The 24,239-nt window shown below is 45.7% G+C and overlaps 1 protein-coding gene across 6 annotated transcripts in view; it reads left to right on the top strand.

Annotated features, from left to right (window-relative positions):
• The window catches only part of PAFAH1B1 (platelet activating factor acetylhydrolase 1b regulatory subunit 1), a 137,094-nt gene that overhangs the window by 62,851 nt on the left and 50,004 nt on the right, over positions 1 to 24,239 (top strand). For all 6 annotated transcript variants that reach the window (XM_030185587.1, XM_030185586.1, XM_030185582.1 and 3 more), the window contains exon 6: positions 2,114 to 2,282. In XM_030185587.1, coding sequence (XP_030041447.1) covers positions 2,114 to 2,282 — 169 coding nt within the window. The remainder of the gene's footprint in view (positions 1 to 2,113; positions 2,283 to 24,239) is intronic.

Below are 24,239 nucleotides of genomic sequence, written 5' to 3'. Positions count from 1 at the left end.
AGCGTGTCTTTTGGCTTGGGTTCTTAGAAAACCCAGTTTCTGCTATTGATCCTTCTACCAAGCTCTTCTTTTATCGCTTCCAGCTTCTCTCGGATCCAGCCCTGCGAGATACTCCTGAAGCCCAAGCTGAAAAAAGGTGGCTTCCTGATTCTTCCCGCCAAACTTCTGAGTCCAGCCTGAAGGGCTCTGCCCGCCAAGCTTCTGAGTCCACACTGAGTTCCTTCCCAGTGCCTGAGTCTGTTTTGAGTTCCAGCCCAGATGCTGAGTCCAAGCCGAGGCCCAATTCCAGCCAGGTTTGGAGGCCTGTCCGAGCAGCGCTTCTAACCGAGCCTCCAATCCCTGTTCAAGAAGCGCCTCCAGTCAAGCCTCTGAGTCCAGTCCGAGGGACGCTTCTAATTGAGCCTCTGATTCCTGTCCGAGCAGCGCTTCTAACCGAGCCTCCAATCCCAGTTCAAGTAACGCCTCCAGGTAAGCCCCTGAGTCCAGTCCGAGGGATGCTTCTAATTGAGCCGCCGATTCCTGTTCAAGTGGCGCTTCTGGCCGAGCCTTCGGTCCCAGTTCATGTGGCACGGCCAGTTAAGCCCCTGAGTCCAGTCCAAGGGACGCTTCTGACCGAGCCTCCGATGCCAGTTCGAGTGGCCCTGCTAGCCAAGCCGCTGCCAAGTTCCAGAGCCAGCTGAGATCCTGAGTCCACGCTGAGTGCCGAGTCTACACCGAGTGCGGAGGCCAGCCAAGATGCCGAATCCAATCCAAGTTCCAGTGCCAGCAGTGATGCTGAGTTCAGTCAGAGTTCAGCCGAGATGCTGAGTTCTCTCAGTTCCAGTTCCAGCCAGGCTGATGAGTCCAAGCCGAGTTCTAGTTCCAGTCGAGATGCTAAGTCCGAATCAAGTTGCAGTCCCGGCCAAGATGCTGAGTCTGGGTCAAGTTGCGGTTCCGGCCAAGATGCTGAGTCTGGGTCAAGTTGCGGTTCCGGCCAAGATGCTGAGTCCGGGTCAAGTTGCGGTTCCGGCCAAGATGCTGAGTCCGGGTCAAGTTGTGTTAATTACATGGGACCATTCTATATGCATTTACTTATCTTCTAAAAGCTTGTAACAAAATTCACAATAAAAGTCTTAAATGCATAAATATGTTTTTAGGTCCAGAGGAGAGTGTAGGAGTGTGGGGGTCACATGGCTGTCCTGTCACAATTTCCAAAAGGCCACCTTGCAGCCTGATCTAATTAGCAAGGCTTGAAATCAGGGGGGATGAAATCTTACAGGTAACCTAGAGTCTCGAGCCCCCCAAGCTCCCCACAGCAGTCTAATTAGTTTTGTGCAAAGAACATGTTTAAAATTAATTGAAAGCAGAGTAAATTGAGCTTCCCCACATTAATTAAAATTTGAGACCTTTTAGCTTTTATTATTTTAAAGGAAAAGTGCTATGCAACTTGATGGCATCTGCAGGATATTAATGATGTAATGCTACAGCTGAGATTAAAAAGTGAGGAGGTTAATGAAGCTGTTAATAAAAAAAAAATTCCCCAGTGTTTCCCCCTTTCCTCCCACCCCAATTTATATCTATCTATCTATCTGTCTGTCTGTCTATCTATATCTGTGTAGTTGTTTCCCTCCTGACCAAACTGACTTAAAAAAATAATAATTTCTGATGTGTAGCAAAATTCCATGCTACCAGTCCCAGAAATGATAGTGACTTCTCCATTTACTGTCTCAATAGCAGACTATTGGACTGGGCAGGTGCAGCCTGCTAGCAACATTAAAAAAAAAATGTTGTTATTCCTGTCGGTGCCTGAGCCAATCACTGCTCAGGCACTGACAGGAAAGGTGAAGTTTTGATTTTAACATGAGGTTTTTACTGTGCCAGTAAGTTTCAGACCACCTTGCCCTAGAGAATATATCCTCATGTAATAACTTAGGTTTTTGAAACCTGCACAGAATGCCAATTTAGATTTCAAACATGGTTAGTTTCTTCTCCCAGCTTTGGGATTTTCTGGGACAGCCCTTTGTTGTCTTAATTATTAAGGGAGGTGCTAGACTGGCTTGCCAAGTTCAAATTTAAGACTGCAGAATGTGTCAAGTGTTTTCCACTAAGTGGTTTTTTTCTCTCCATATGGCAGGTGTGGGATTATGAGACAGGAGATTTTGAACGCACACTTAAAGGACACACAGATTCTGTACAGGATATATCCTTTGACCACTCTGGCAAACTGTTGGCTTCCTGCTCTGCTGATATGACCATAAAACTCTGGGACTTCCAAGGCTTTGAATGCATCAGAACCATGCATGGTAAGAGGGCAGATGTCATTGGATCAGTCAGCAATCCAGAAGATGAAAGGGTAGGAAGGTTTTAATCCAGAGAATTTAAGAAACAAAGTAAGAGAATTAATATGCTATGCCAGTGATGCTGAATGGTTGACAAAAATTTGGGTTTTTCTACTCCATGGAACAATTGTAAATATGCTTGACCATTAGGAGAATGCCCAGATATGGTTATCTAGATGCTGCATAGCATGAAATCTCTCTCATAAATTGAATCTGTGAAATTGGACAAATGTATCTGCTGACATACTGTTTCAACTTGTTAGCTCCTTTTACAGATGCACCATTTTTGTTCTGTCAGTAATTTATATAAGCAGATTGCGAGAAATATGTTTTTGTTATATATTGATTTCAATAAAAACATTACTATTATACCTCCAGCATTTCAAAAATGTATAAAGAGCCATTTAGATTATAAATCTATCCTCAACTCCCACCCGCCAGTGCTTTGGTTCTGTTTGTTACTACTGTGTGAAGGATCTGTTTTTTTTATAATCCTTCCTTACCCCCCACCTTACCATAACCTCCCTTACCTGCTGCCTTCCTCTGCATTCCAAGATTCCTTGCCCCCTTCATCTTTAATCCATTTCATTATTCAAACTCCATACTTCTCTCCTTCAAGGAACAAACTCCATTCTCCTGTCTTTCCTGTTAATCTCACCCAAGACTATTTATTACCAAGCTTCTGGTTTTCTATGGGTGGATATTGTAAGTAAGGTGCCAATATCATTAAAAACTTTTTTTCTTCTTTGATGCAAGTTTTTTTTGCCCCCTGTTGCTCCATAATCAAAAAGGATATACAACTTTCTCCAAAACCAAAATGAAAGGGTTGGGTCTCTATCTAGTGTTGTAATGTGTATTTCTTCCCCACCAAAAAAAGAGAAGAAACAATCTTCCACACAACAGCAACACAGGAATGGAAGATGCCACACAATGTCAAGCTGGAACAAGAAAGTTTATTGGTCCTGAAGTACAATGTTGACAAAGACCTGACATGGTCCGTGTTTCAGCTATTCAGCCTGCGTCTGGGGGTCCTTAAATATCAGCAGGAATTCACTTGTACACTACAAATAGACAAGATACATACCTGTAGCAGGTATTCTCCGAGGACAGCAGGCTGATTGTTGTCACGAATGGGTGACGTCCACGGCAGGCTCTGAGATTGGAAAGCTCCCTAGCAACAAAAGTTTGCTAGAGCCTTCGATCACGCATGGGCGCGGTCATCAGCTTCCTGCCCGTCGCGTGAGTGTCCCGTCAGTTTGATGATAAGCAAAGAAAAGGAAAGACTACTCTAAAGGAGAGGCAGGCAGGTATGTGAGAACAATCAGCCTGCTGTCCTCGGAGAATACCTGCTTACAGGTATATATCTTCATTTTCTCCGCGGACAAGCAGGCTGCTTGTTCTCACGAATGGGGTATCCCTAGCCCCCAGGCTCACTCAAAAGAACAAAGAAAGGTCAATTGGGCCTCGCAACCGCGAGGACATAAGGATTGACCTACAAAGAAAACAACTAACTGAGAGTGCAGCCTGGAACAGAACAAAAATGAGCCTGGGGGGTGGAGTTGGATTCTAAACCCCGAACAGATTCTGCAGCACCGTCTGCCCAAACCAACTGTCGCATCGGCTATCCTGCTGAAGGCAGTAGTGAGATGTGAATGTGTGGACTGAAGACCATGTCGCAGCCTTGCAAATCTCTTCAATAGTGGCTGACTTCAAGTGGGTCACTGATGCTGCCATGGCTCTAACACTATGAGCCGTGACATGGCCCTCAAGAGTCAGCCCAGCTTGGGCGTAAGTGAAGGAAATGCAATCTGCTAACCAATTTGAAATGGTGCATTTCCTGACAGCAACTCCCCTTCTGTTGTGGTCGAAAGAAACAAACATTTGGGCGGGACTGTCTGAAGGGGCTTGTCTGCTCCACATAGAAGGCCAATGCTCTCTTCCAGTCCAATGTATGCAACTGATGTTCAGCAGGGCGGGTATGAGGATGGGGAAAAAATGATGGCAAGACAATTGACTGATTCAGATGGAACTCCGACACCACCTTCGGCGAGAACTTAGGGAGAGTGCGGAGGACTACTCTGTTATGATGAAATTTGATATAAGGAGCATGGGCTTCCAAGGCTTGAAGCTCACGGAGTCTATGAGCTGAAGTAACAGCCACCAAGAAAATGACCTTCCAGGTCAAATACTTCAGATGGCAGGAATTCAGTGGCTCAAAAGGAGGCTTCATCAGCTGAGTGAGGACAAATTTGAGGTCCCATGACACTGGTGGAGGTTTGACAGGGGGGCTTTGACAAGAAGCGAACAACTAAAGGCTGTCCAGAGATAGGCTTACCCTCTACACGTTGATGATAAGCACTAATTGCACTAAGATAAACCCTTACGGAGTTGATCTTTAGACCAGACTCTTGACAAGTGTAGAAGGTATTCAAGCAGGGTCTGTGTAGGACAAGAGCAAGGATCTAGTGCCTTGCTGTCACACCAGACTGCAAACCTCCTCCTCTTAGTGGAATCTTTCCTGGAAGCAAGCAAAACTCAGGAGGCAAACTCTACGCCCTCAACATCCAGGCCGTGAGAGCCAGAGACTGAAGGTTGGGATGCAGAAGCGCCCCCCTCGTTCTGAGTAATGAGGGTTGGAAAACACTCCACGGTTCTTCAGAGGACAACTCCAGAAGAAGAGGGAACCAGATCTGATGCGGCCAGAAAGGAGCTATCAGAATCATGGTTCCGCAGTCTTGCTTGAGTTTCAGCATAGTCTTCCCCACCAGAGGTATGGGAGGATATGCATACAGGAGGCCTCTCCTACAATGAAGGAGAAAAGCATCAGACGCTAGCCTGCCGTGGGCCTGAAGTCTGGAACAGAACTGAGGGATCTTGTGATTGGTCTGAGTGGCAAAGAGATCCACCGAGGGGGTGCCCCACGCTCGGAAAATCTTGTGGACTATGCCCGAGTTTAGCGACAACTCAACCCGTCGGCCACACTGTTGTTTACACCTGCCAGATACCTGGCTTGGAGAAGCATACCATGAGCACGAGTCCATAGCCACATTTGGACGGCTTCCCGACACGTGGCGAGATCCGGTGCCCCCCTGCTTGTTGACGTAATGCATGGCAACCTGGTTGTCTGTCTGAATTTGAATAATTTGATTGGACAGCTGATCTCTGAAAGCCTTTAGGGTGTTCCAGATCACTCGCAACTCCAGAAGATTGATCTGAAGACCTGATTTCTGGAGGGACCAAGCTCCTTGAGTTTGAAGCCCCCGTCTACATGGGCTCCCCACCCAAGGAGAGATGCATCCGTGGTCATCACTTTTTGTGGCTGAGGAATTTGAAAGGGATCTCCCAAAGTCAAATTGGATCAAATTGCCCACCATTGAAGGGAATTGCAAAGTTCGGTGGGTAGCTAGATTGCATCCTCGATGTCCCCTGTGGCCTGAAACCACTGGGAAGCTAGGGTCCATTGAGCTGATCACATTTTGAAGACGGGCCATGGGAGTCACGGACTGTGGAAGCCATATGGCCCAACAGTCTCAACATCTGCCGAGCTGTGACCTGCTGAAACCCTCTGGCCAAGGAAACAAGAGACAGAAGGTTGTCCACCCTCGCCTCTGGAAGATAGGCATGAGCCGTCTGTGAATCCAGCAGCGCTCCTATGAGTTCTAGATTCTGAACTGGAAGAAGATGGGACTTTGGATAATTTATGACAAACCCCAGTAGCTCCAGGAGTTGAATAGTCATCTGCATGGATCGCAGAGCTCCTGCCTCTGAAGTGTTCTTCACCAGCCAATCGTCGAGATAAGGGAACACATGCACTCCCAGTCTGCGTAGCGACGCTGCAACTACTGCCAGGCATTTGGTAAACACCCTGGGCGCAGACACAAGCCCAAAGGGCAGCACACAATACTGAAAATGCTGTGTTCCCAGACGGAATCGTAGATACTGCCTGTGAGCTGGTAGTATCGGGATGTGTGTATAAGCATCCTTTAAGTCCAGAGAGCATAGCCAGTCGTTTTTCTGAATCATGGGAAGAAGGGTGCCCAGGGAAAGCATCCTGAACTTTTCTCAGACCAGGTATTTGTTCAGGGCCCTTAAGTCTAGGATGGGACGCTTCCCCCCTGTTTTCTTTTGCACTAGGAAGTACCTGGAATAGAATCCCAGCCCTTCTTGCCCTGGTGGAACGGGGTCGACCGCACTGGCGCTGAGAAGGGCGGAGAGTTCCTCTGCAAGTACCTGTCTGTGCTGGAAGCTGAAGGACTGAGTTCCCGGTGGGCAATTTGGAGGTATAGAGATCACATTTAGGGAGTATCCTAACCGAACTATTTGGAGAACCCCACCGATCGGAGGTTATTAGAGGCCACCTTTGGTGAAAAAACTTTAACCTCCCTCCTACCGGCAGATCGTCTGGCACGGACACTTTTACAGCGGCTATGCTCAGCTGGAGCAGTCAAAAGCCCGTCCCTTGCTTTTGCTGGGGAGCTGCGGGGCCTGTCTAGGCGCATGCTGTTGATGAGAACGAGCTCACTGGGGTTGAGCCTGAGAAGGCTGTCGGTAAGGTGGATTGTACCTACGCTTATTGTAAGCATAGGGAGCATTTCGCCTTCCCCGGAAAAAACGTCTACCTGATGAGGTAGATACTGAAGGCGCCTGGTGGGAAAGATTGTCCATAACTGTTTCCCGCTGGTTGAGCTGTTCAACCACTTGCTCGACTTACTCGCCAAAAATATTATCCCCCCGGCAAAGGACATCCGCCAGCCGCTGCTGGACCCTATTGTCCAGGTCAGAGGCACGCAGCCATGAGAGTCTGCGCATCTCTATACCTTGTGCAGCGGCTCTGGATGCAACATCAAAAGAGTCATAAGCACCCCTGGCCAGGAATTTACGACACGCCTTCAGCTGCCTGAACACCTCCTGAAAAGGCCTGGCGAGCTCCAGAGGGAGCTTATCCACCAAGTCCGCCAGTTGCTTGACATTGTTCCGCAAGTGGATGCTCGTGTAGAGCTGGTAGGACTGAATCTTGGACATGAGCATGGAGCACTAATAAGCCTTCCTCCCAAAATAGTCCAGAGTTCTAGATTCCTGCCCCGGGGGCCGCCGAGGCAAAATCTCTAGAACTTTTGGCTCTCTTGAGAGCAGAATCCACAACCATAGAGTCGTGAGGTAACTTCGACTTCATCAACTCAGGCTCCCCATGAATTCGATACTGGGACTCATCTTTTTGGGGGATGGTGGGATTAGATTATGGTTTTGCCCAGTTCTTCAGCAATGTCTGCTTAAGGACATTATGCAGAGGAACAGTGGACGACATCTTAGGTGGTGAAGGATAGTCAAGGACCTCAAACATCTCGGCTCTGGACTCATCCTCAGATACCACCGGGAAGGGAATAGCCACTGACATTTCCTGCACAAAGGAGGAGAAAGAAAGACTCTCCGGAGGAGAGAGCTTCCTTTCAGGCGAAGGAGTGGTATCAGAAGGAAGATCACAAGACTTCTCAGAAGAGAAATATCTTGGATCCTCCTCTTCTCCCCACGAGGCATCTTCCTCGGTGTCTGACAAGAGTTCACGAACAGCAGTCCGAAACCGGGCCTGTCTCGACTCCGAGGAACCACGTCCTCGATGATGACTTCAAGAAGTCGACTCCCGTGCTGGTGGTGATGAAGCTCCCTCCAGCGGTGTTGACGGGGAGTCGACCTGGGTGGCAGCCGAAGCCGCAAGTGACATCTGTGTCTGTGATCGCACCACAGGCATAGAGCTCACTGCCACTTCCATCAACGGTACCGAAGGCGCAAGCACCCCCAGTACCGGAACAGACTGGCGCAGCAGCCCCTCCAGGAGACCTGGAAGAATGGTTCTGAGGCGCTCGTCAAGAGTGTCTGCCGGGAAAGGCTGTGGGGCTGGTGTGGGAACTGGAGGCAGAGCCTGTGCAGAGGAAGGAGGCAGTACCGGACTGTCCGAAGAGCAACGCACCAACATCTCTTGGATGGAGGGCGAGCGGACCTCCCGGCATCAACGCTTCTCGGGTGCCGAGTCCCTCGACGCCCCAGAGCTCTCGGTACTGTGTGTGGAAGGAGATCGATGCCGATGCTTCTTAGCTTTCGCTCGATGCACGGCATCGGTACTCGGTACTGATAAGGAGGACGTCGAATCCACACGCCTCCTCGGGGTGGGGTCCGAAAGTGGTCGGTCCCGATGGGCCTTTGCAGCAGGAGCCTTCGAGACTGGTGGCGACCCACTCGACGGCTCACTGCTCCCAGCGTGCGGTGGTCTCCGGACAGGTATTACCTGCTTTCCCGATGTCGATGCCATCTCCAGTGCCGCCGCCGTCGTCCTGGGTACTGCTGTAGATGTCAACACAAGTGCCAGGCAGGGCTCCAAACAGACGTTCCCGCTGAGCCTGTCTCAACGCCTGTGTCCGCTTTTTAAGGCTAAGACACAACTTACATGCGTCTGGGCGATGGGCGGGCCCAAGGCACTGGATACACCACGAATATGGATCAATACCTGAGATTGCCCGGCTGTACCGACCGCACTTCTTGAAGCCGCTGGGAATCCTCGATGTCATGGATGGAAATTTAGCGGTGGCGAAGTCAATATTTGCGATGGTGCCAAGAAAAAAGGGCACAAAAAGAGAAACGCGAATGCGCAGCCCAAAAGGGAGCCGCAATGACATTGAAAGAAAACTTACCAGGGCCCAACTAGAAAAGTAAGGGAACTACTAGCTTTTTTTAAATTTTTTTTATGTATATTTACTTTACAAGAGGAGAACGAAGAAAATAGCGCGAACTCGCGGCTAAAAATGAAGGCTTTTTTCAGGCACAGAGAGAGGCGGCTATCTACACAATCTCTGTCTACCGTGGAAAAAGAAAAAAACTGATGGGACTCTCGCACGACGGGCGGGAAGCTGATATGCGTGGTGCGCATGCCCGCACGAGATGGAAGGGTCTAACAAACTTTTGTTGCTAGGGAGATTTCCGATCTCGGGGGCTGCCATGGATGTCACCCATTCGTGAGAACAAGCAGCCTGCTTGTCCTCTGAGGCAGTTCTTTCAATAGACCAGCTGTTTGGTGCTAAAGTTAGTATTTGCAGTTTTTCTGCATGATTTGCAGAAACTTGGACTTTGTTTTTCAACTCGTTTAGCAGGTGATCATAATCAGAACATTTGTCACATTTCTGACTGGTAGAAGGTTGAGTTTCAAACTCATTTAGGTCTAAGCCACCAGCAACTGCAAGATGATGACTCAAAGTATTTTGCACTCGCCTGATTTTGCGCTTGGTGTAGCCTCGTACATCACGCTTGCTGACTTTTTTGAACTTTAATGGAGAAATACCAAGAGATGTCAAACTTGTGTTCAACTTGCCAGAAATGTCACTGTGTTCATCATCTGCTGTTGATGATGATGATAAAGAATCAGCAGCTCTGTTACTGACGTCTTTTCGACAAGATGGACATAGTTTCTGACCCGGCACAAATATTTAGCTTGTTAAGGCCTTTAGCTGGGCTGCTAGTGTGTCATCCAGCACTCTTAAGCCCCTTTTTGCATTATGACCACCTTTGGAAAATGGGTTACAGCAGGTTCTTTGCAAAAATTCATACTTTTTCAACAGTAAGGATTCATGATGAAGGCAAATAGTTGATCCAGCATCGAAAAGTTGACCAGAACGTTCTTGTAACAACTTCTGTTGATCAGGCAGAAGCTCTTCAATTAATTTCAAACCTTTATTTTTATTGTATGTCAGTAAATGACACTCTGATGTACTTGAACAGCCAACTGAGCAAAGTGGAAATTCATCTGATCTTTCTGGATCCATTGATGACCATTAGCATCAGTTCAACAAACGCATTTATTCTTGCAATCAGGTTTTCAATGGGTAAAATTTTACTTCAGTCTAAAGTGATTAATATCTTCATTTGTGGCATTTAATTCAATATAAATGAGCTTGTCGGTGCAGGTGCGAGTTTCTTCAACAAGAAGTACGTATACAATGGTTTCCACCCTGTTTTTTAGTTTACTTGAACACAGTTTTATAACATAATGTTTAAAGAAAACTTCTTTAGCCAGTTAGACATGGCCAATTATGATTGGTGAACCCTGTTGCAAGGCAGAATTGTATGCTTCTGGTACCTCCTGGCTCCTGAGTGTCTGTTGCTAGGCTTACTTTGATGCCTACAGTTCACTAAGAGGTCAAACTGTAGCAAGGGTGAAGAAACACCAGCAACAGACACTCAGACGCCTTGCAACAGGGTCCACCAATCATAATTGGCCAAGTCGGTCATCCTAACTGACTGCAGTTTTCTTTAAACCTGTTATGAAACCTGGCCTCATCCTTCCACATCCTAAAAAACATTCCTGTTTTTTAGTTTTCTTGAATACAGTTTTATAACGTAATGTGTTCTTTATTTTTAAAAATTGGTGCTTTTTGAAAGAAGAATCACTTTTACTACACTTGTATCAAGGGTGTAGTGAAGAAGTCACAGGCTGCTGCCCGCAAACATTTGAGGGCAATCCAAAATGAAAACTACATATTCTGATAGAAGGAAATCTGCTCTTTCTAATGGTGCTAAAAGAAAGAATATTGAAGCTGTCCCACTGGAGATCAAGGGCATCAAAGATAGCCCAAAATGGGAAAAATGCTTTTTATACCAACTTTGAACGCTTATAAATTTTCAACCACTTGAAGGAAAGTGCTGCAAATTGGAATGCCTCATTACAGCCGTGCATTTAGTACACCTACCAAAAATCAACCTGAAAGGCCAACTAGTTTAGAAACTACAGCAGCCTCAACATCGCTGTAAATTGATTTTTGCCGTTTTTTTTGGCAAAGTTTGAGCCTAAACCATTCAAAATGTAAGAGGACTAGGAACATGGGGTTTTTCCAGTTCATTAAGCCCTAAAAGTAGTGCAGGTTCTCCAAATATCCCCCTTGTACTACTAAAACTTTCAGTTTTACAGCTTCTGGAAGTTGGCCCAAAATGTCATTTTTGCTCAGGCGACATTTTGCAACCCTTTACTTGAGGTCCCCTAGAACCTCCAATTTGTAGTCTTTTGAACTAAAATTTTGCACAGCTTAGTTTTTTATCATAAAGAAACTATGTACCAAATTTCATCAAAATCTGAGATGGTGAGGTGGGGACCCCTGGTCCACTTGACACAGAATGACTCAGGACATACACTTGACCTCATCACATACCAACTATCCTTTGACTTAAACCGCGTACTAACGGATACAAAATGGACAGACATACCATGGTCAGACCACTACAAATTAAACCTCACCCTACAATGACGAAAAAAAGCTTCACACCATAATCAAGAACACTCAACCTATACCACGAGAGGCCAAATTGACCCAGTAACATTTTGGCAACAAATATATAAGAACGAATGGACAGCACAAACAGATTCGAAACACTATCTCCTAGAATAGGAAAATAGATGCAGAAGTATACTAGACAACATAGCACCACTACAAACTAGAACCTCACGAAGATACAACTCATTACCATGGTTTAACGAAGAACTGAAAAAACTAAAAACACAAGTTAGGAGGCTTCAACGGGCATGGAATAAAAAGAAAGACTATTTTACATTCAATGCATGGAAACTGACACACAGAAAATACAAATAGTGGTTAGGGTGGTGGACTTTGGTCCTGGGGAACTGAGGAACTGAGTTTGATTCCCGGCACAGGCAGCAACTTGTGACTGGGCAAGTCACTTAACCCTCCATTGCCTGCCGCATTGAGCCTGCCATGAGTGGGAAAGCGCGGGGTACAAATGTAACAAAAAAAAAAAAATATGCAATTAGACAAACCAAAAGATTATACTACAAAACTAAAATAGGGCCAGACTACAAAGACACGCATAAACTCTTCCAACTCGTGAACAAATTACTAGATACCACACCGGTGACTACAACCAATACAGATACCTCATCAGCAGACAACCTTGCTAAATACTTCAATGAGAAAATCATAAAGTTATGACTCACGATACCACTCAATACTACTGATCACGAACAATTCATTGATTATCTTTACCCAACCCCCGACGAATAGCCAGTAGACCGAATTTGGACAAACTTCACCATACTTATCGACAATACCATTTCCCAAGCGATCAACAGGTTCACCAAGTCCCACTGCAAACTCGACATATGCCCCAATAACCTAAAAAAATCCGCCCCTCAACGATTCATAACAGACCTCATGATGCACCTGAACTATGTTACAAGGACTCTTCCCAAAGGATAAAGGATACATTCTACTAACCCCAATACCTAAGGATTCAAAGAAAAAAACAAGTGACATAACCAACTACTGCCTGGTAGCATCTATCCCCCTGGCAACCAAACTAATGGAAAGTATGGTAACTAAACAGCTTACCGACTACTTAAGCAAATTCTCAATACTACACGATTCTCAATCAGGATTCCGATCCAACCACAGCACCGAAACAGTACTGGTCACTCTTCTAACCAAATTCAAACAAGCAATTGCAACTAGCAACAGCGTACTTCTCCTACAATTTGACATGTCCAGCTTGTTCGACATGGTAAGCCATAATATTCTATTAAACATCCTAGAATACTTTGGGATTGGAGGAAACGTTCTCAGCTGGTTCAAAGGCTTCCTAACCGCAAGAACATACCAAGTGATATCTAATTTGAATACATCAGCACCATGGAAACCAGAATGCGGTGTACCCTAAGGATCACCACTCTCACTGACCCTTTCAACCTTATGATACCTCTGGCCAAATCATTATCCAACCAAGGCCTCAATCCATACATTTATGCAGATGATGTCACGATCTACATCCCGTTCAAAAAAGATCTAAAAGAAATCACTAATGAAATTAATCACAGCCTCCAAATCATGAACTCATGGGCGGACGCATTTCAATTAAAACTTAATGCAGAAAAAACGCAATGCCTCATCCTCTCATCACAACACTGTGACGTCTGTGGCCGTGACCACCCTCAGACTTACCCTGTTTCTGGGAGTCAGTGGCTGTGCTGGCTTCTGCTTGTCTCTGTGTCTGTCTCTGTCTTAGTTTCTCTCTGGCTCTGTGTGCTGATTGCCCTACTGAACCTCACCTGTGTGGGCTATGCCTTTTCCAAGATGGCTGCCGCCGACTCCTCTATGCCAGTATCCAAGATGGCTCCTGCTGGGCTGACTTCTCTGTGTGTCAAGCCTCTGTTTGGATACAAGGTGATTGCTGCAGCTGTGCCTCTGGTGTGGAAAGGCTTTATTAATCACTTTGAGACTACAGCCCTGGCCTTTGCATTTCATCTAGGGCCCTGGTGTATAGAGTGCTCTGTACACTGTTTCAGTGTTTGCTCTGTGTGAGTTTCTATGTTTGACTAGCTAGCTTAGGCACCGTGTGGCTTGTTAGCCTGTGTATAGCTTTGCTAGTGCTCTGTGTTTGTTTAGACTAGCCAGCTTAGGCACCGTGTGGCTTGTTAGCCTGTGTATAGCTTTGCTAGTGCTCTGTGTTTGTTTCCAGTGCATGACTTGTTAGCTTGGGCACAGCTTTGTTGTTAGCTGGTGTATAGCTTTCAAGTCTCCTGAGTGTGCTCTGTGTATGTTTCTTGTGTATGACTGGTTTGCCTGGGTATAGCGTTTCTATTAGCCTAGGTACAGTTTACTAGTCATTGTGTTTAAACCTGCCGACTGCCAGAACCCGGACAGTCCCTGCCTGTCGGCCTTGCCTGCGCCTAGGTGCCAGGGGGCACTCCTGGATCTTCATTCCTGCTGTTCCTGCTTGCAAGTTCCAGTTCCGGGTTTTCCTGTAAGTCCTACCGGCTGCCAGAACCTGAGGGCTCAACCCTCGGGGAAAGGTGGTCAAGCGTAGGTGAAGCCTAGGTCCAGTGTGTTCCAGTCCAGCGGGCTCCACTCCAGTGCGCACTCGTCCGGTGCGTTCCAGTTCCGTGTATTCCGGTGTAGAACTCCAGTCCGGGGTTCCGGTCCAGTTTTGTCTCATCTCTACCTTGGAGGTGATCTTGCCTGCCACTGCCGCTCCACGGTAGTGGCCCATGGGCTCACGAACCCAGTGCTCCTGGGGAAGAAGCCTGACAGTATGCCAAGGTCCTCGAGCAGTGACAAACACAAGCAAACCCACCACTATAAACACTCCAAAATATACCCTTCCTGTTTCAGATAGCCTGAAAATACTCAGAGTTACAATTGACCAAAATCTCACACTAGAAAGCCATGCAAAAAATACAACAAAGAAAATGTTCCAAGCAATGTGGAAACTCAAAAGAGTAAAACCTTTCTTCCCAAGGAAAATCTTTCGCAACCTGGTGCAGTCAATGGTGTTAAATCACCTAGATTACGGCAATTCACTCTATGCTGGATGTAAAGAACAAATCAAGAAGCTCCAAACAGCCCAAAACACAGCAGCCAGACTCATATTTGGAAAAACAAAATACGAAAGTGCCAAACCTCTAAGAGAAAAATTACACTGGCTCCCACTAAAAGAACGTATTACGTTCAAGATCTGCACTCTGGTCCATAAAATCGTTTATGGAGAGGCCCCAAGCTACATGTCTGACCTCATAGACTTACCACCCAGGAACATTAAAAGATCAGCACGCACATTCCTGAATTTCCACTATCCTAGCTGCAAAGGGCTAAGATATAAATTAACATATGCATCCAGCTTCCCCTACGTTAGCACGTAGCTATGGAATGCACTGCCACTTGCCGTGAGAAAAATCCGCGACCTAACTAACTTTTGGAGATCACTGAAGACCAGCCTGTTCAAAAAGGCATGCCACAGTGAACCTCAAGCCTGAACTAGATAAAACCCAACTCTCTATACTTGACTACCAAAGTCTACTCTACCTCGAATGAACTTTAACACAGTGCCACTCTATCTCTAAATCCGAATATGAACTCTTTATACTTGAATGTTTAATCTTCTATGCCAATCATGATCTCTAATGTAATGCCACTTGTATCACTCACTCCGGAAATGGCGATCGCCATGACGGAACAATGTAAGCCACATTGAGCCTGCAAATAGGTGAGAAAATGTGGGATACAAATGCAACAAATAAATATAGGTTTTCATATAAAATATATTACTAATTTCCTGTTCGGATATCTCCACTTCCTTTTTTTTATTTTATTTCTTAGCATTTTCAATTTTTTTTTTAATGTACTTCCCACTGCCTAGTCAAGCATGCCAGCATATTTCCACTTTGTTTCCATGTTTATAATATTGATATTTGTAATACAAAAGTGACTTTTTGGTCTTCTGATGGATCAGTTCATTTAAAGCAATCTATGTTGCTAACAATTGAACACTTTTTGAAAACTCCATCCATTTTGTTTGTCAGTTTTGAGCTATGTAGTTAATTTCATTCACCGAGACGAGATTCATTTACTGTAGCTTATTCCTGTGACCAAACTCATGGACTTAATGAGATTTGGCACAGAAATAATCTAGTAAGTGAATCTAGCCTTGGTGGATGAAATTAATTGGCCTTCAAGCTGTCCAGTTGATTTTAATCCATATGTCCTGGTCATCTGCAGCAGATGAATCCAGAGACTTGCGGGTTATGACCTTTCAGCTGCAGGTAGTGATAAAGTACCAAACTAAACTCTACCACATTGGGGGATATGAGAAGGGGGATGGGACTTGATATACCGACTTTCTGTGGTTACAATCAAAGTGGTTTACATATTATATACAGTTACTTATTATGTACCTGGTGCAGTGGAGGATTAAGTGACTTGCCCAGAGTCGCAAGGAGCTGCAGTGGGAAAAGAACCCAGGTTCTTAGGCTACTGCACTGGCTTCTCCACGATATTCTCCTTGGTCAGTCAGTATTCTTTATCTCTAGCAGACGGTGGATGGTGTTTGACAAGCTTCTGGTTTTTCCTGCTACTGTGGCTCCTGTTCTGGGCTCCCTGGTTCAGTTGAGCTTGGGGAGGTCTAGGCCAGAAGCCTGGACCTTGCTGCTCCCAGGACACTCTTGGCTTACCTTGCAGCCTTCCCTTTGACAGTCTTCTCCTGGCTGCATTTTCAGTCTGCTGTAGAGAATGACACGGGGACAAGGGTTGTCTCTGTCCTCGTCCCGTCCCCATGGCCTCTGTCCTCATCTGCAGAAGCCTCGAACACTTATGATTTTATATATAAAGCTTTTTATTAAAATATAAAAAGGAACAATATGCTGTGCAACTGTTGTGTATAAATTACAAATAGAGAATAATAATGAGCAGCTATAATGACCCTCCTTCCCACCACCACCCTCTACCCTTCCAACCCCAACAATAGGTGATTTCTACTACAGCAAGGAATCCTAAGTCACACTGTTAAAATGTCCAGGGGTATAAAATACAACCCGTTCTATATGCCCTATAAAGCACTATGTTTTTTTTAATCTGTGGATAAATAAGAAATCAACAACAATCTCAGGATTCAATCTAGTTCTCCTGTCTTCCACAGTCCTTCCTGGAATAGAATTTGTCTTCTTAGAAGATGTGTTGGTAGCAGGATGTACAGGATCTCCCATGCAAATTTTGCTAGTTGTGGCCAGTATGTTTGCTTGTTTTTCCAAAAAATCTAAATATCTTTTTAGGCATCACTTAAACATAAATAACAGTCCAGTTCATTAATAGGCTTCAAAGTAGAAAATGACACGGGGACAAAGTTTGTCCCCTGTCCCCATCCCCGTGGTTACTGCGGTTCCCCGTCCTTGTGTCATTCTCTAGTCTGCTGCTCACTTCTCTTTCTGAGGTTTCGACTATGCTGGCACAGGCTGTCCTCTTTTTCTAGAGGGAGTGTATTCCTTTCTTGCTTCGAGTTAAGGGGCAGCGTGTCCTCATGGTTGCTTGGTCTGCTCTTTCCTGGCTGCATGGACAGTCTTTGGCTTGTGCCCTCGCATAGGGCATTTGCTGCCCTCTGCTGTGTTTACTCCAGGTACTGAATTGTAGAATTCCTTATTTTGGTAGCTGTGGACTGTACTACTTGGACTGTATTTTCTCCTTCCAGAGAAATTGACATTTTTTTACTCTCTGATGCAGGGGCAGCTATCAGTTCGTGTCCGCATGAGCATCTAGTGATGTTGCTAAAGCGGCTGCCTTCGAGGCATGTTGGCCATCCTGGCATGGCCTCCTTAAGGCAACAGTCCCATGTGGCGTTTGGGAGCCTTAGATTTCTGGTTGTCTGACCTGTTTTTGGTCCCTTGCGGCATTGTCACCCTTCAGCTCCTGACTGTATTCGCGGACTTCAACTTCAGCATATAGCAGCATTTCCACCTTGCAGCTCTCTGTACCTTTGGCCACCTTAAGGCCATTTCAGCATGGACGTTTGCCCTTCAGATTACTTAGTTCTTGCACTATGGGCCTTCGGGCTACTGTAGACTTGTGGCTTGGAGTAGTTCCCTTGCGGCATTGTCAGCCTTCAGTTCCTGACTTCATTCGCAGACTTCGACTTCAGCATATGGCGGTATTTCCATCTTGCAGCTTTCTGCACTTTTAGCCATCTTAAGGCCATTTTGGGATGGGCGATTCCCCGTCAGATTATTTAGTGCTTGCACTATGGGCCTTGGGGCCACTGTAGCCTTGTGGTTTGGAGTAGGTGCTGGGTGGAATGACCCTGGGCATCTGGTAGGTTGCAGCCTTCTGTTTGCTGCTGATTGGGGGAAAGCCAGTATGTGGCACCAGGCCTCTTCATGGCTGCTGTTCTGTGTCGGGCAGTGCACGTTGCCTGGTCTCACTACCCACTGCATACTGTTAGGTTCGAGTGTCCTCTCTCTGCTGGGCATGTAGTGTGGTTGTCTGTTTTTTTTTTTGCTTCTGTAGGCACTGTTAGCTCAAGCTGGTCAACTTCCAGCAATTCTTATGGGCATTGTCAACCTTTGCCTCTCAGTGATTTCTTCAGTTCAGTTCATGGCTGCAGCTGCTTGGCTAGCTCATGGCTCTATATGGTATTGGTAGAATTTGGTTTTTCGTGGCTGTTGAGCTTCTTCTGGTGGTACGTGTGGAGCATGGCTCCACTGTTTATACAGCACAGCTTCCCCTTTCCACATGCTGCACTACTCGGTATTTGGCTGTGGAGCACGGTTCTGGCTACACTTGGTGGCCTCATCACCGTATCTAGCAAGGTTAACTCATGCTTCAGTGGTCCCAGTCTCAGTTTGGTTCTGTCTTGGGATACTGTTCCCAGTTTCCTCTGTCGATTTAGAATGGCTTCATATCTGAATGGGGAGCAAACACCTCCTTTTTTCTGAGTGGAACGCAGCCCTAATCCTGACTTTGAGCACAACTGCCTGTGCCTGGTGGGCTCCTTTGTGGGGCACAGTTCCATTTCTGATGACTAGGCGCAGCTCCATCTCTGCTTAATGGGCTTAGCTCCGTCATGCATATCTATCTAGCGAAACACATTCTCTTTCTGAATTTAGTGCACAACTCCCTCTCTGTACGTAGAGCACGGCGCTATCTCTGGGTGCACAGCATGTCTTTATCTCTGCTTCTTCTATATCGCTCCAGTACAGTTGGTTCCTTCTGTCTATGGGACACAACTTCCTCCTGGGTTTATGGGCATGTATGCCCAACTCCACCTCTGAGTTTGAGGCAAGGTTTCACTTGCAGGAAGTGGACCTTATCCTTCCTCTAGTTATGCCTCATAGCTTCATCCTTGGAGTTATCCAAACCTCTGTCTCTGGATTTGTAGTTCAGTTCGATCTCTGATTATGGCGCATTGCTCCTTGTCTGGCTGTGGGGTGCAGCAGCATCTCTGGATGTCATCTGACTTTCCCACTTTGTTGTGGAATCTGTTCTAGCTAGGGAGCGCACCTCTGGCGTTCTGTAGTGCACAGCTCAGCTCTTTGTGCAGAATGTAGCTAGCTGGCATCATATTTCAGCTCATCCTATGTCTATCGGGTTCTGCTTGGCTCATTACGGTGGTGGCATACATCATTCGCTTGGGTGACAGAGCAGGGGTCTGTCGGTTGAGGTAGCCCACCTCCTAGAGTAGGTGAAAGCCCATCTGCAGTGAAGCTCACATAGTGGGGCGATGTAATGTGCATGTGGAATTTCTCAGTTGGTATCTCCTAGATCTAGTGGAGTGGGAATTATCCGAGGACTCCTTTCACCTGATTTGCCAAAAATGGGGTGTTATGGAGATGCACCTGATGGCGACCTGGGACGATGCCAGGGTGCCAGTCTTTTTCAGGTGCCTGGACGTGCTGGCAGTGTCGTAGGTCATTCTCTACTTGTTCCCTCCATGGCCGTTGATAGGCAGGGTTCTGCTGTCAACTGAAGTCAGATCATCCTGGTAGCCCTGGATTGGCTGTGGTGCCTGTGATAGGCGGACTTGGTTCGTTTCCTTGTCCCCTTCGACTTCCGGTAAGTCCCGGCCTTCTGCATTAGGTTCCAGTTCAGATAGAGGATCCTTACCACTTTGGTCTTACGGCCTGGCTCTTGAGCAATTGTGTTTGACAAAAGGCTATTTGAATGAGGTTATTGCTACCTTAGGCTTGGAAGAGATCTACTTCCACAGCCTATGCCTGGGTATGGCACCTGTTTGTGGTGTGTTGGACCAAGCTTGATCTCCATTCAGTGCTTCTGTGGCACAGCTCCTGGTCTGTTTGCAGGTTGGGTTACAGAAGGGGCTGGCTTTGGCCTGTTTCCTGGGTTTGAGTATTGGTTTCCTCTCTGGCTGCCAGCCTTGCCCAACCTGCAATTTGAATTTGGTCCTTAAGGCTTTGCAAGAAGCACCTTTAAAGCTTGAAGGCAGTATTTTTGGTGGCTATGACCTTGGTGAGGAGAGTCTCGGAATTGCAGGCACTGTCTTGTTACAATCCATTCTTGCAATTTTCTGAGTGTGGCGTCACTCTGAGGATGGTCCCTTCCGTTTTTCCAAAGATTCTCAGTGTTTCATATCAATGAACCCTTGTTTCTTCCTTCTTTTCGGGAAGAGGATTTCCTAGAAGAGTTATAAATACATAAATATTGCCGTACTGGGAAAGACCAAAAAGGTCCATCAAGCCCATCATCCTGTTTCCAACAGTGGCCAATCCAGGTCACAAGTACCTGGCAAAATCCCAAAAAAGTACAAAACATTGTATACTGTTTATCCCAGAAATAGTGATTTTTCCACAAGTCTATTTAATAATGGTCTATGGACTTTTTCTTTAGGAAGCCGTCCAAACCTTTTTTAAAACTCCTCTAAGCTTACCGCCTTTACCACATTCTCTAGCAACAGTTTCAGAGTTTAATTACACGTTGAGTGAAGAAATATTTTCTCCGATTTATTTTAAATTTACTACATTGTAGCTTCATTGCATGTCCCCTAGTCCTAGTATTTATGGAAAGCGTAAACAGACGCTTCACATCTACCCGTTCCACTCCACTCATTATTTTATAGACCTCTATCATATCTCCCCTCAGCCGCATTTTCTCCAAGTTGAAGAGTTCTAGCCACTTTCCTCATAGGGAAGTTGTCCCAACCCCTTTATCATTTTCGTCGCCCTTCTCTGCACCGTTTCTAATTCCACTACATCTTTTTTTGAGATACGGCGACCAGAATTGAATACAATATTCGAGGTGCGGTCACACCATGGTGCGATACAAAGACATTATAACATCCTCATTTTTGTTTTCCATTCCTTTCCTAATACCTAACATTCTATTTGCTTTCTTAGCCGCAGCAGCACACTGAGCAGAAGGTTTCAACATATCAACGAAGACACCTAGATCCCTTTCTTGGTCCGTGACTCCTAATGTGGAAACTTGCATGTGTACCTTTATCTCGACGATTGGCTATTGAAAGTCCCATCTCACTCCGATTCAGAAATTGGAGTTCATTGGTGCATTGCTCGACACGAGAACAGTTCAAGCCTATCTTCCCTGAGGCGTGAGCAGGCAACCTTCTGTTCCTAGTGTTCAAGGTTTGAGCGTCACAGCTCAGCAGATGTTGAGACTCTTGGGGCACATGGCTTCCACAGTTCATGTTATGCCCATGAAACACAAGTATCTTCGCTTTACTCACCCGCACATCTTATGTATTCTAGAATACACCACTTTTTTTTAGATAAGGCCCCAAGAGGACTCCTGATAGGTGCAGATATCAGTCACATTACACTGACCATTCCCCTTGCTGGCTTGATTTGAAAGACACTAGGGATAAATACTGGACTCTGAATATACAATTGCTTAAGAATGAAGCTATAGTGCAGGGATATAGAGCAGTCTTTCAAGATTATCTTAGGTATTATTATTGATTCGTCTGTATCTTTTAGTGAGCAAATATCTGATTTGACAAATCTTTATATCATCTGCGTAAATTACGTTCAATTCGGAATTCCATAAACAAATACTCACTATGTACACTAACCTATGCTTATATTTTATCTCGATTAAACTATTGTAATATTGTCTACGCAGGTATTTCAAAACTTAATGTAAAACGATTACAGACGATCCAAAATACTGCTGCGCGTACATAAGTACATAAGTAGTGCCACACTGGGAAAGACCAAAGGTCCATCTAGCCCAGCATCCTGTCACCGACAGTGGCCAATCCAGGTCAAGGGCACCTGGCACGCTCCCCAAACGTAAAAACATTCCAGACAAGTTATACCTAAAAATGCGGAATTTTTCCAAGTCCATTTAATAGCGGTCTATGGACTTGTCCTTTAGGAATCTATCTAACCCCTTTTTAAACTCCGTCAAGCTAACCGCCCGTACCACGTTCTCCGGCAACGAATTCCAGAGTCTAATTACACGTTGGGTGAAGAAAAATTTTCTCCGATTTGTTTTAAATTTACCACACTGTAGCTTCAACTCATGCCCTCTAGTCCTAGTATTTTTGGATAGCGTGAACAGTCGCTTCACATCCACCCGATCCATTCCACTCATTATTTTATACACTTCTATCATATCTCCCCTCAGCCGTCTCTTCTCCAAGCTGAAAAGCCCTAGCCTTCTCAGCCTCTCTTCATAGGAAAGTCGTCCCATCCCCACTATCATTTTCGTCGCCCTTCGCTGTACCTTTTCCAATTCTACTATATCTTTTTTGAGATACGGAGACCAGTACTGAACACAATACTCCAGGTGCGGTCGCACCATGGAGCGATACAACGGCATTATAACATCCGCACACCTGGACTCCATACCCTTCCTAATAACACCCAACATTCTATTCGCTTTCCTAGCCGCAGCAGCACACTGAGCAGAAGGTTTCAGCGTATCATCGACGACGACACCCAGATCCCTTTCTTGATCCGTAACTCCTAACGCGGAACCTTGCAAGACGTAGCTATAATTCGGGTTCCTCTTACCCACATGCATCACTTTGCACTTGTCAACATTGAACTTCATCTGCCACTTGCACGCCCATTCTCCCAGTCTCGCAAGGTCCTCCTGTAATCGTTCACATTCCTCCTGCGACTTGACGACCCTGAATAATTTTGTGTCATCGGCGAATTTAATTACCTCACTAGTTATTCCCATCTCTAGGTCATTTATAAATACATTAAAAAGCAACGGACCCAGCACAGACCCCTGCGGGACCCCACTAACTACCCTCCTCCACTGAGAATACTGGCCACGCAATCCTACTCTCTGCTTCCTATCTTTCAACCAGTTCTTAATCCATAATAATACCCTACCTCCGATTCCATGACTCTGCAATTTCTTCAGGAGTCTTTCGTGCGGCACTTTGTCAAACGCCTTCTGAAAATCCAGATATACAATATCAACCGGCGTATTATCTGCAGAGCTTCAAAATACGATAGAATTACCCCCCACTGCTATATCAACTAATCCTGATGTTGGGTGATGTTCGTATAGGGCATTATGAATACAAGATCAGCTTATTTGCTGACGATTTTTTGCTTACGTTAACCCGATAGTATCCCTTCCCAGTTTGAATATATGCTTTTTCCTCCCTAACTTCCGGTTTTGAGGTTAACATGAGTAAGACCAAAGCTTTACCTGTTTCAGGGCCTACTTATAGAGATCCCTAGGAGGTGTCTGGACACATTGCAAGATCTTCTTTTAAAGTTTATCTTGGGTGGGGGTCAGAAGCCTTGATTTACTTGAAGGATCCTTTTTATAAATAGGGGATTGTACTGTAAAGCGGCTCAAGCTTGAGCAGCTGTAGAATGATTTTAGAACCACCCCTGTAAATTGTAGATAGGGCTAGAGCAGGAGTTTGTGGGTGCAATTCCCTTGAGTTCCCTTATGTGGTTGCCTAGAAGAAGCTGAGTGTTAGAGGACTCTGTTAGTCCTGCTATTTATATACACTGAGGATATGGGATTCTTTGGGTACTCGCAAGGATTTTCCAAACTCCAGGTATACTTCTCTCAGGCACAAGTTCTTTCCTCCTGGGATGACCAACGGTATGTTTAAGATCTGGGAAGCTAGCGGGCTGGCTCGGGTCAATTTGTGGATAAGTTTGTGCTCTTTGATACCCTAGTGCGGGAGTTTGTTTTCTGGGGAACACTATTTTGCTTAATATTCATTTTCTGCAGAGTAAGCATGTTGAGCCACATTTGTTTGGGGAATATACTGAATTAGAGAATATATGTGAAGGCTTAGGTTTACAAGACATCTTTTGGCAGCTCTCTATAGGTATCATGAGACTTGCACCAGCTTTGTAATGCCGCATGAGATGGGAACATGAACTGGGAGTTTCTTATAAGTTTTCTGACTGGGACACTATGTAAGCAGCGCACACCACTGTTGCAGTTGCTGCTCAGGAGAATAATTAGAAGATTATGTATCAATGATACTTGACCCTGGACAGGATCCACCATTGGTTTCTGGAAGCCTCACCAGCCTGCTGTTGGCTCTGTGGTCATAGGGGTACTCCAGACCATATTTGGTGGTCATGTCCTAAAGCTTTCTGGAAGAGTGTGCAGTATCAGATTTATCTTTGTATTGGTCATTGGGTGCCCTAGG

The sequence above is a fragment of the Microcaecilia unicolor genome, chromosome 13 (assembly GCF_901765095.1).
Source record: "Microcaecilia unicolor chromosome 13, aMicUni1.1, whole genome shotgun sequence".
In the NCBI taxonomy this organism is placed as follows: domain Eukaryota; kingdom Metazoa; phylum Chordata; class Amphibia; order Gymnophiona; family Siphonopidae; genus Microcaecilia; species Microcaecilia unicolor.
The sequence above is the reverse complement of the archived record's forward strand: the minus strand, read 5'-3'. Positions and strand labels throughout refer to the sequence as shown.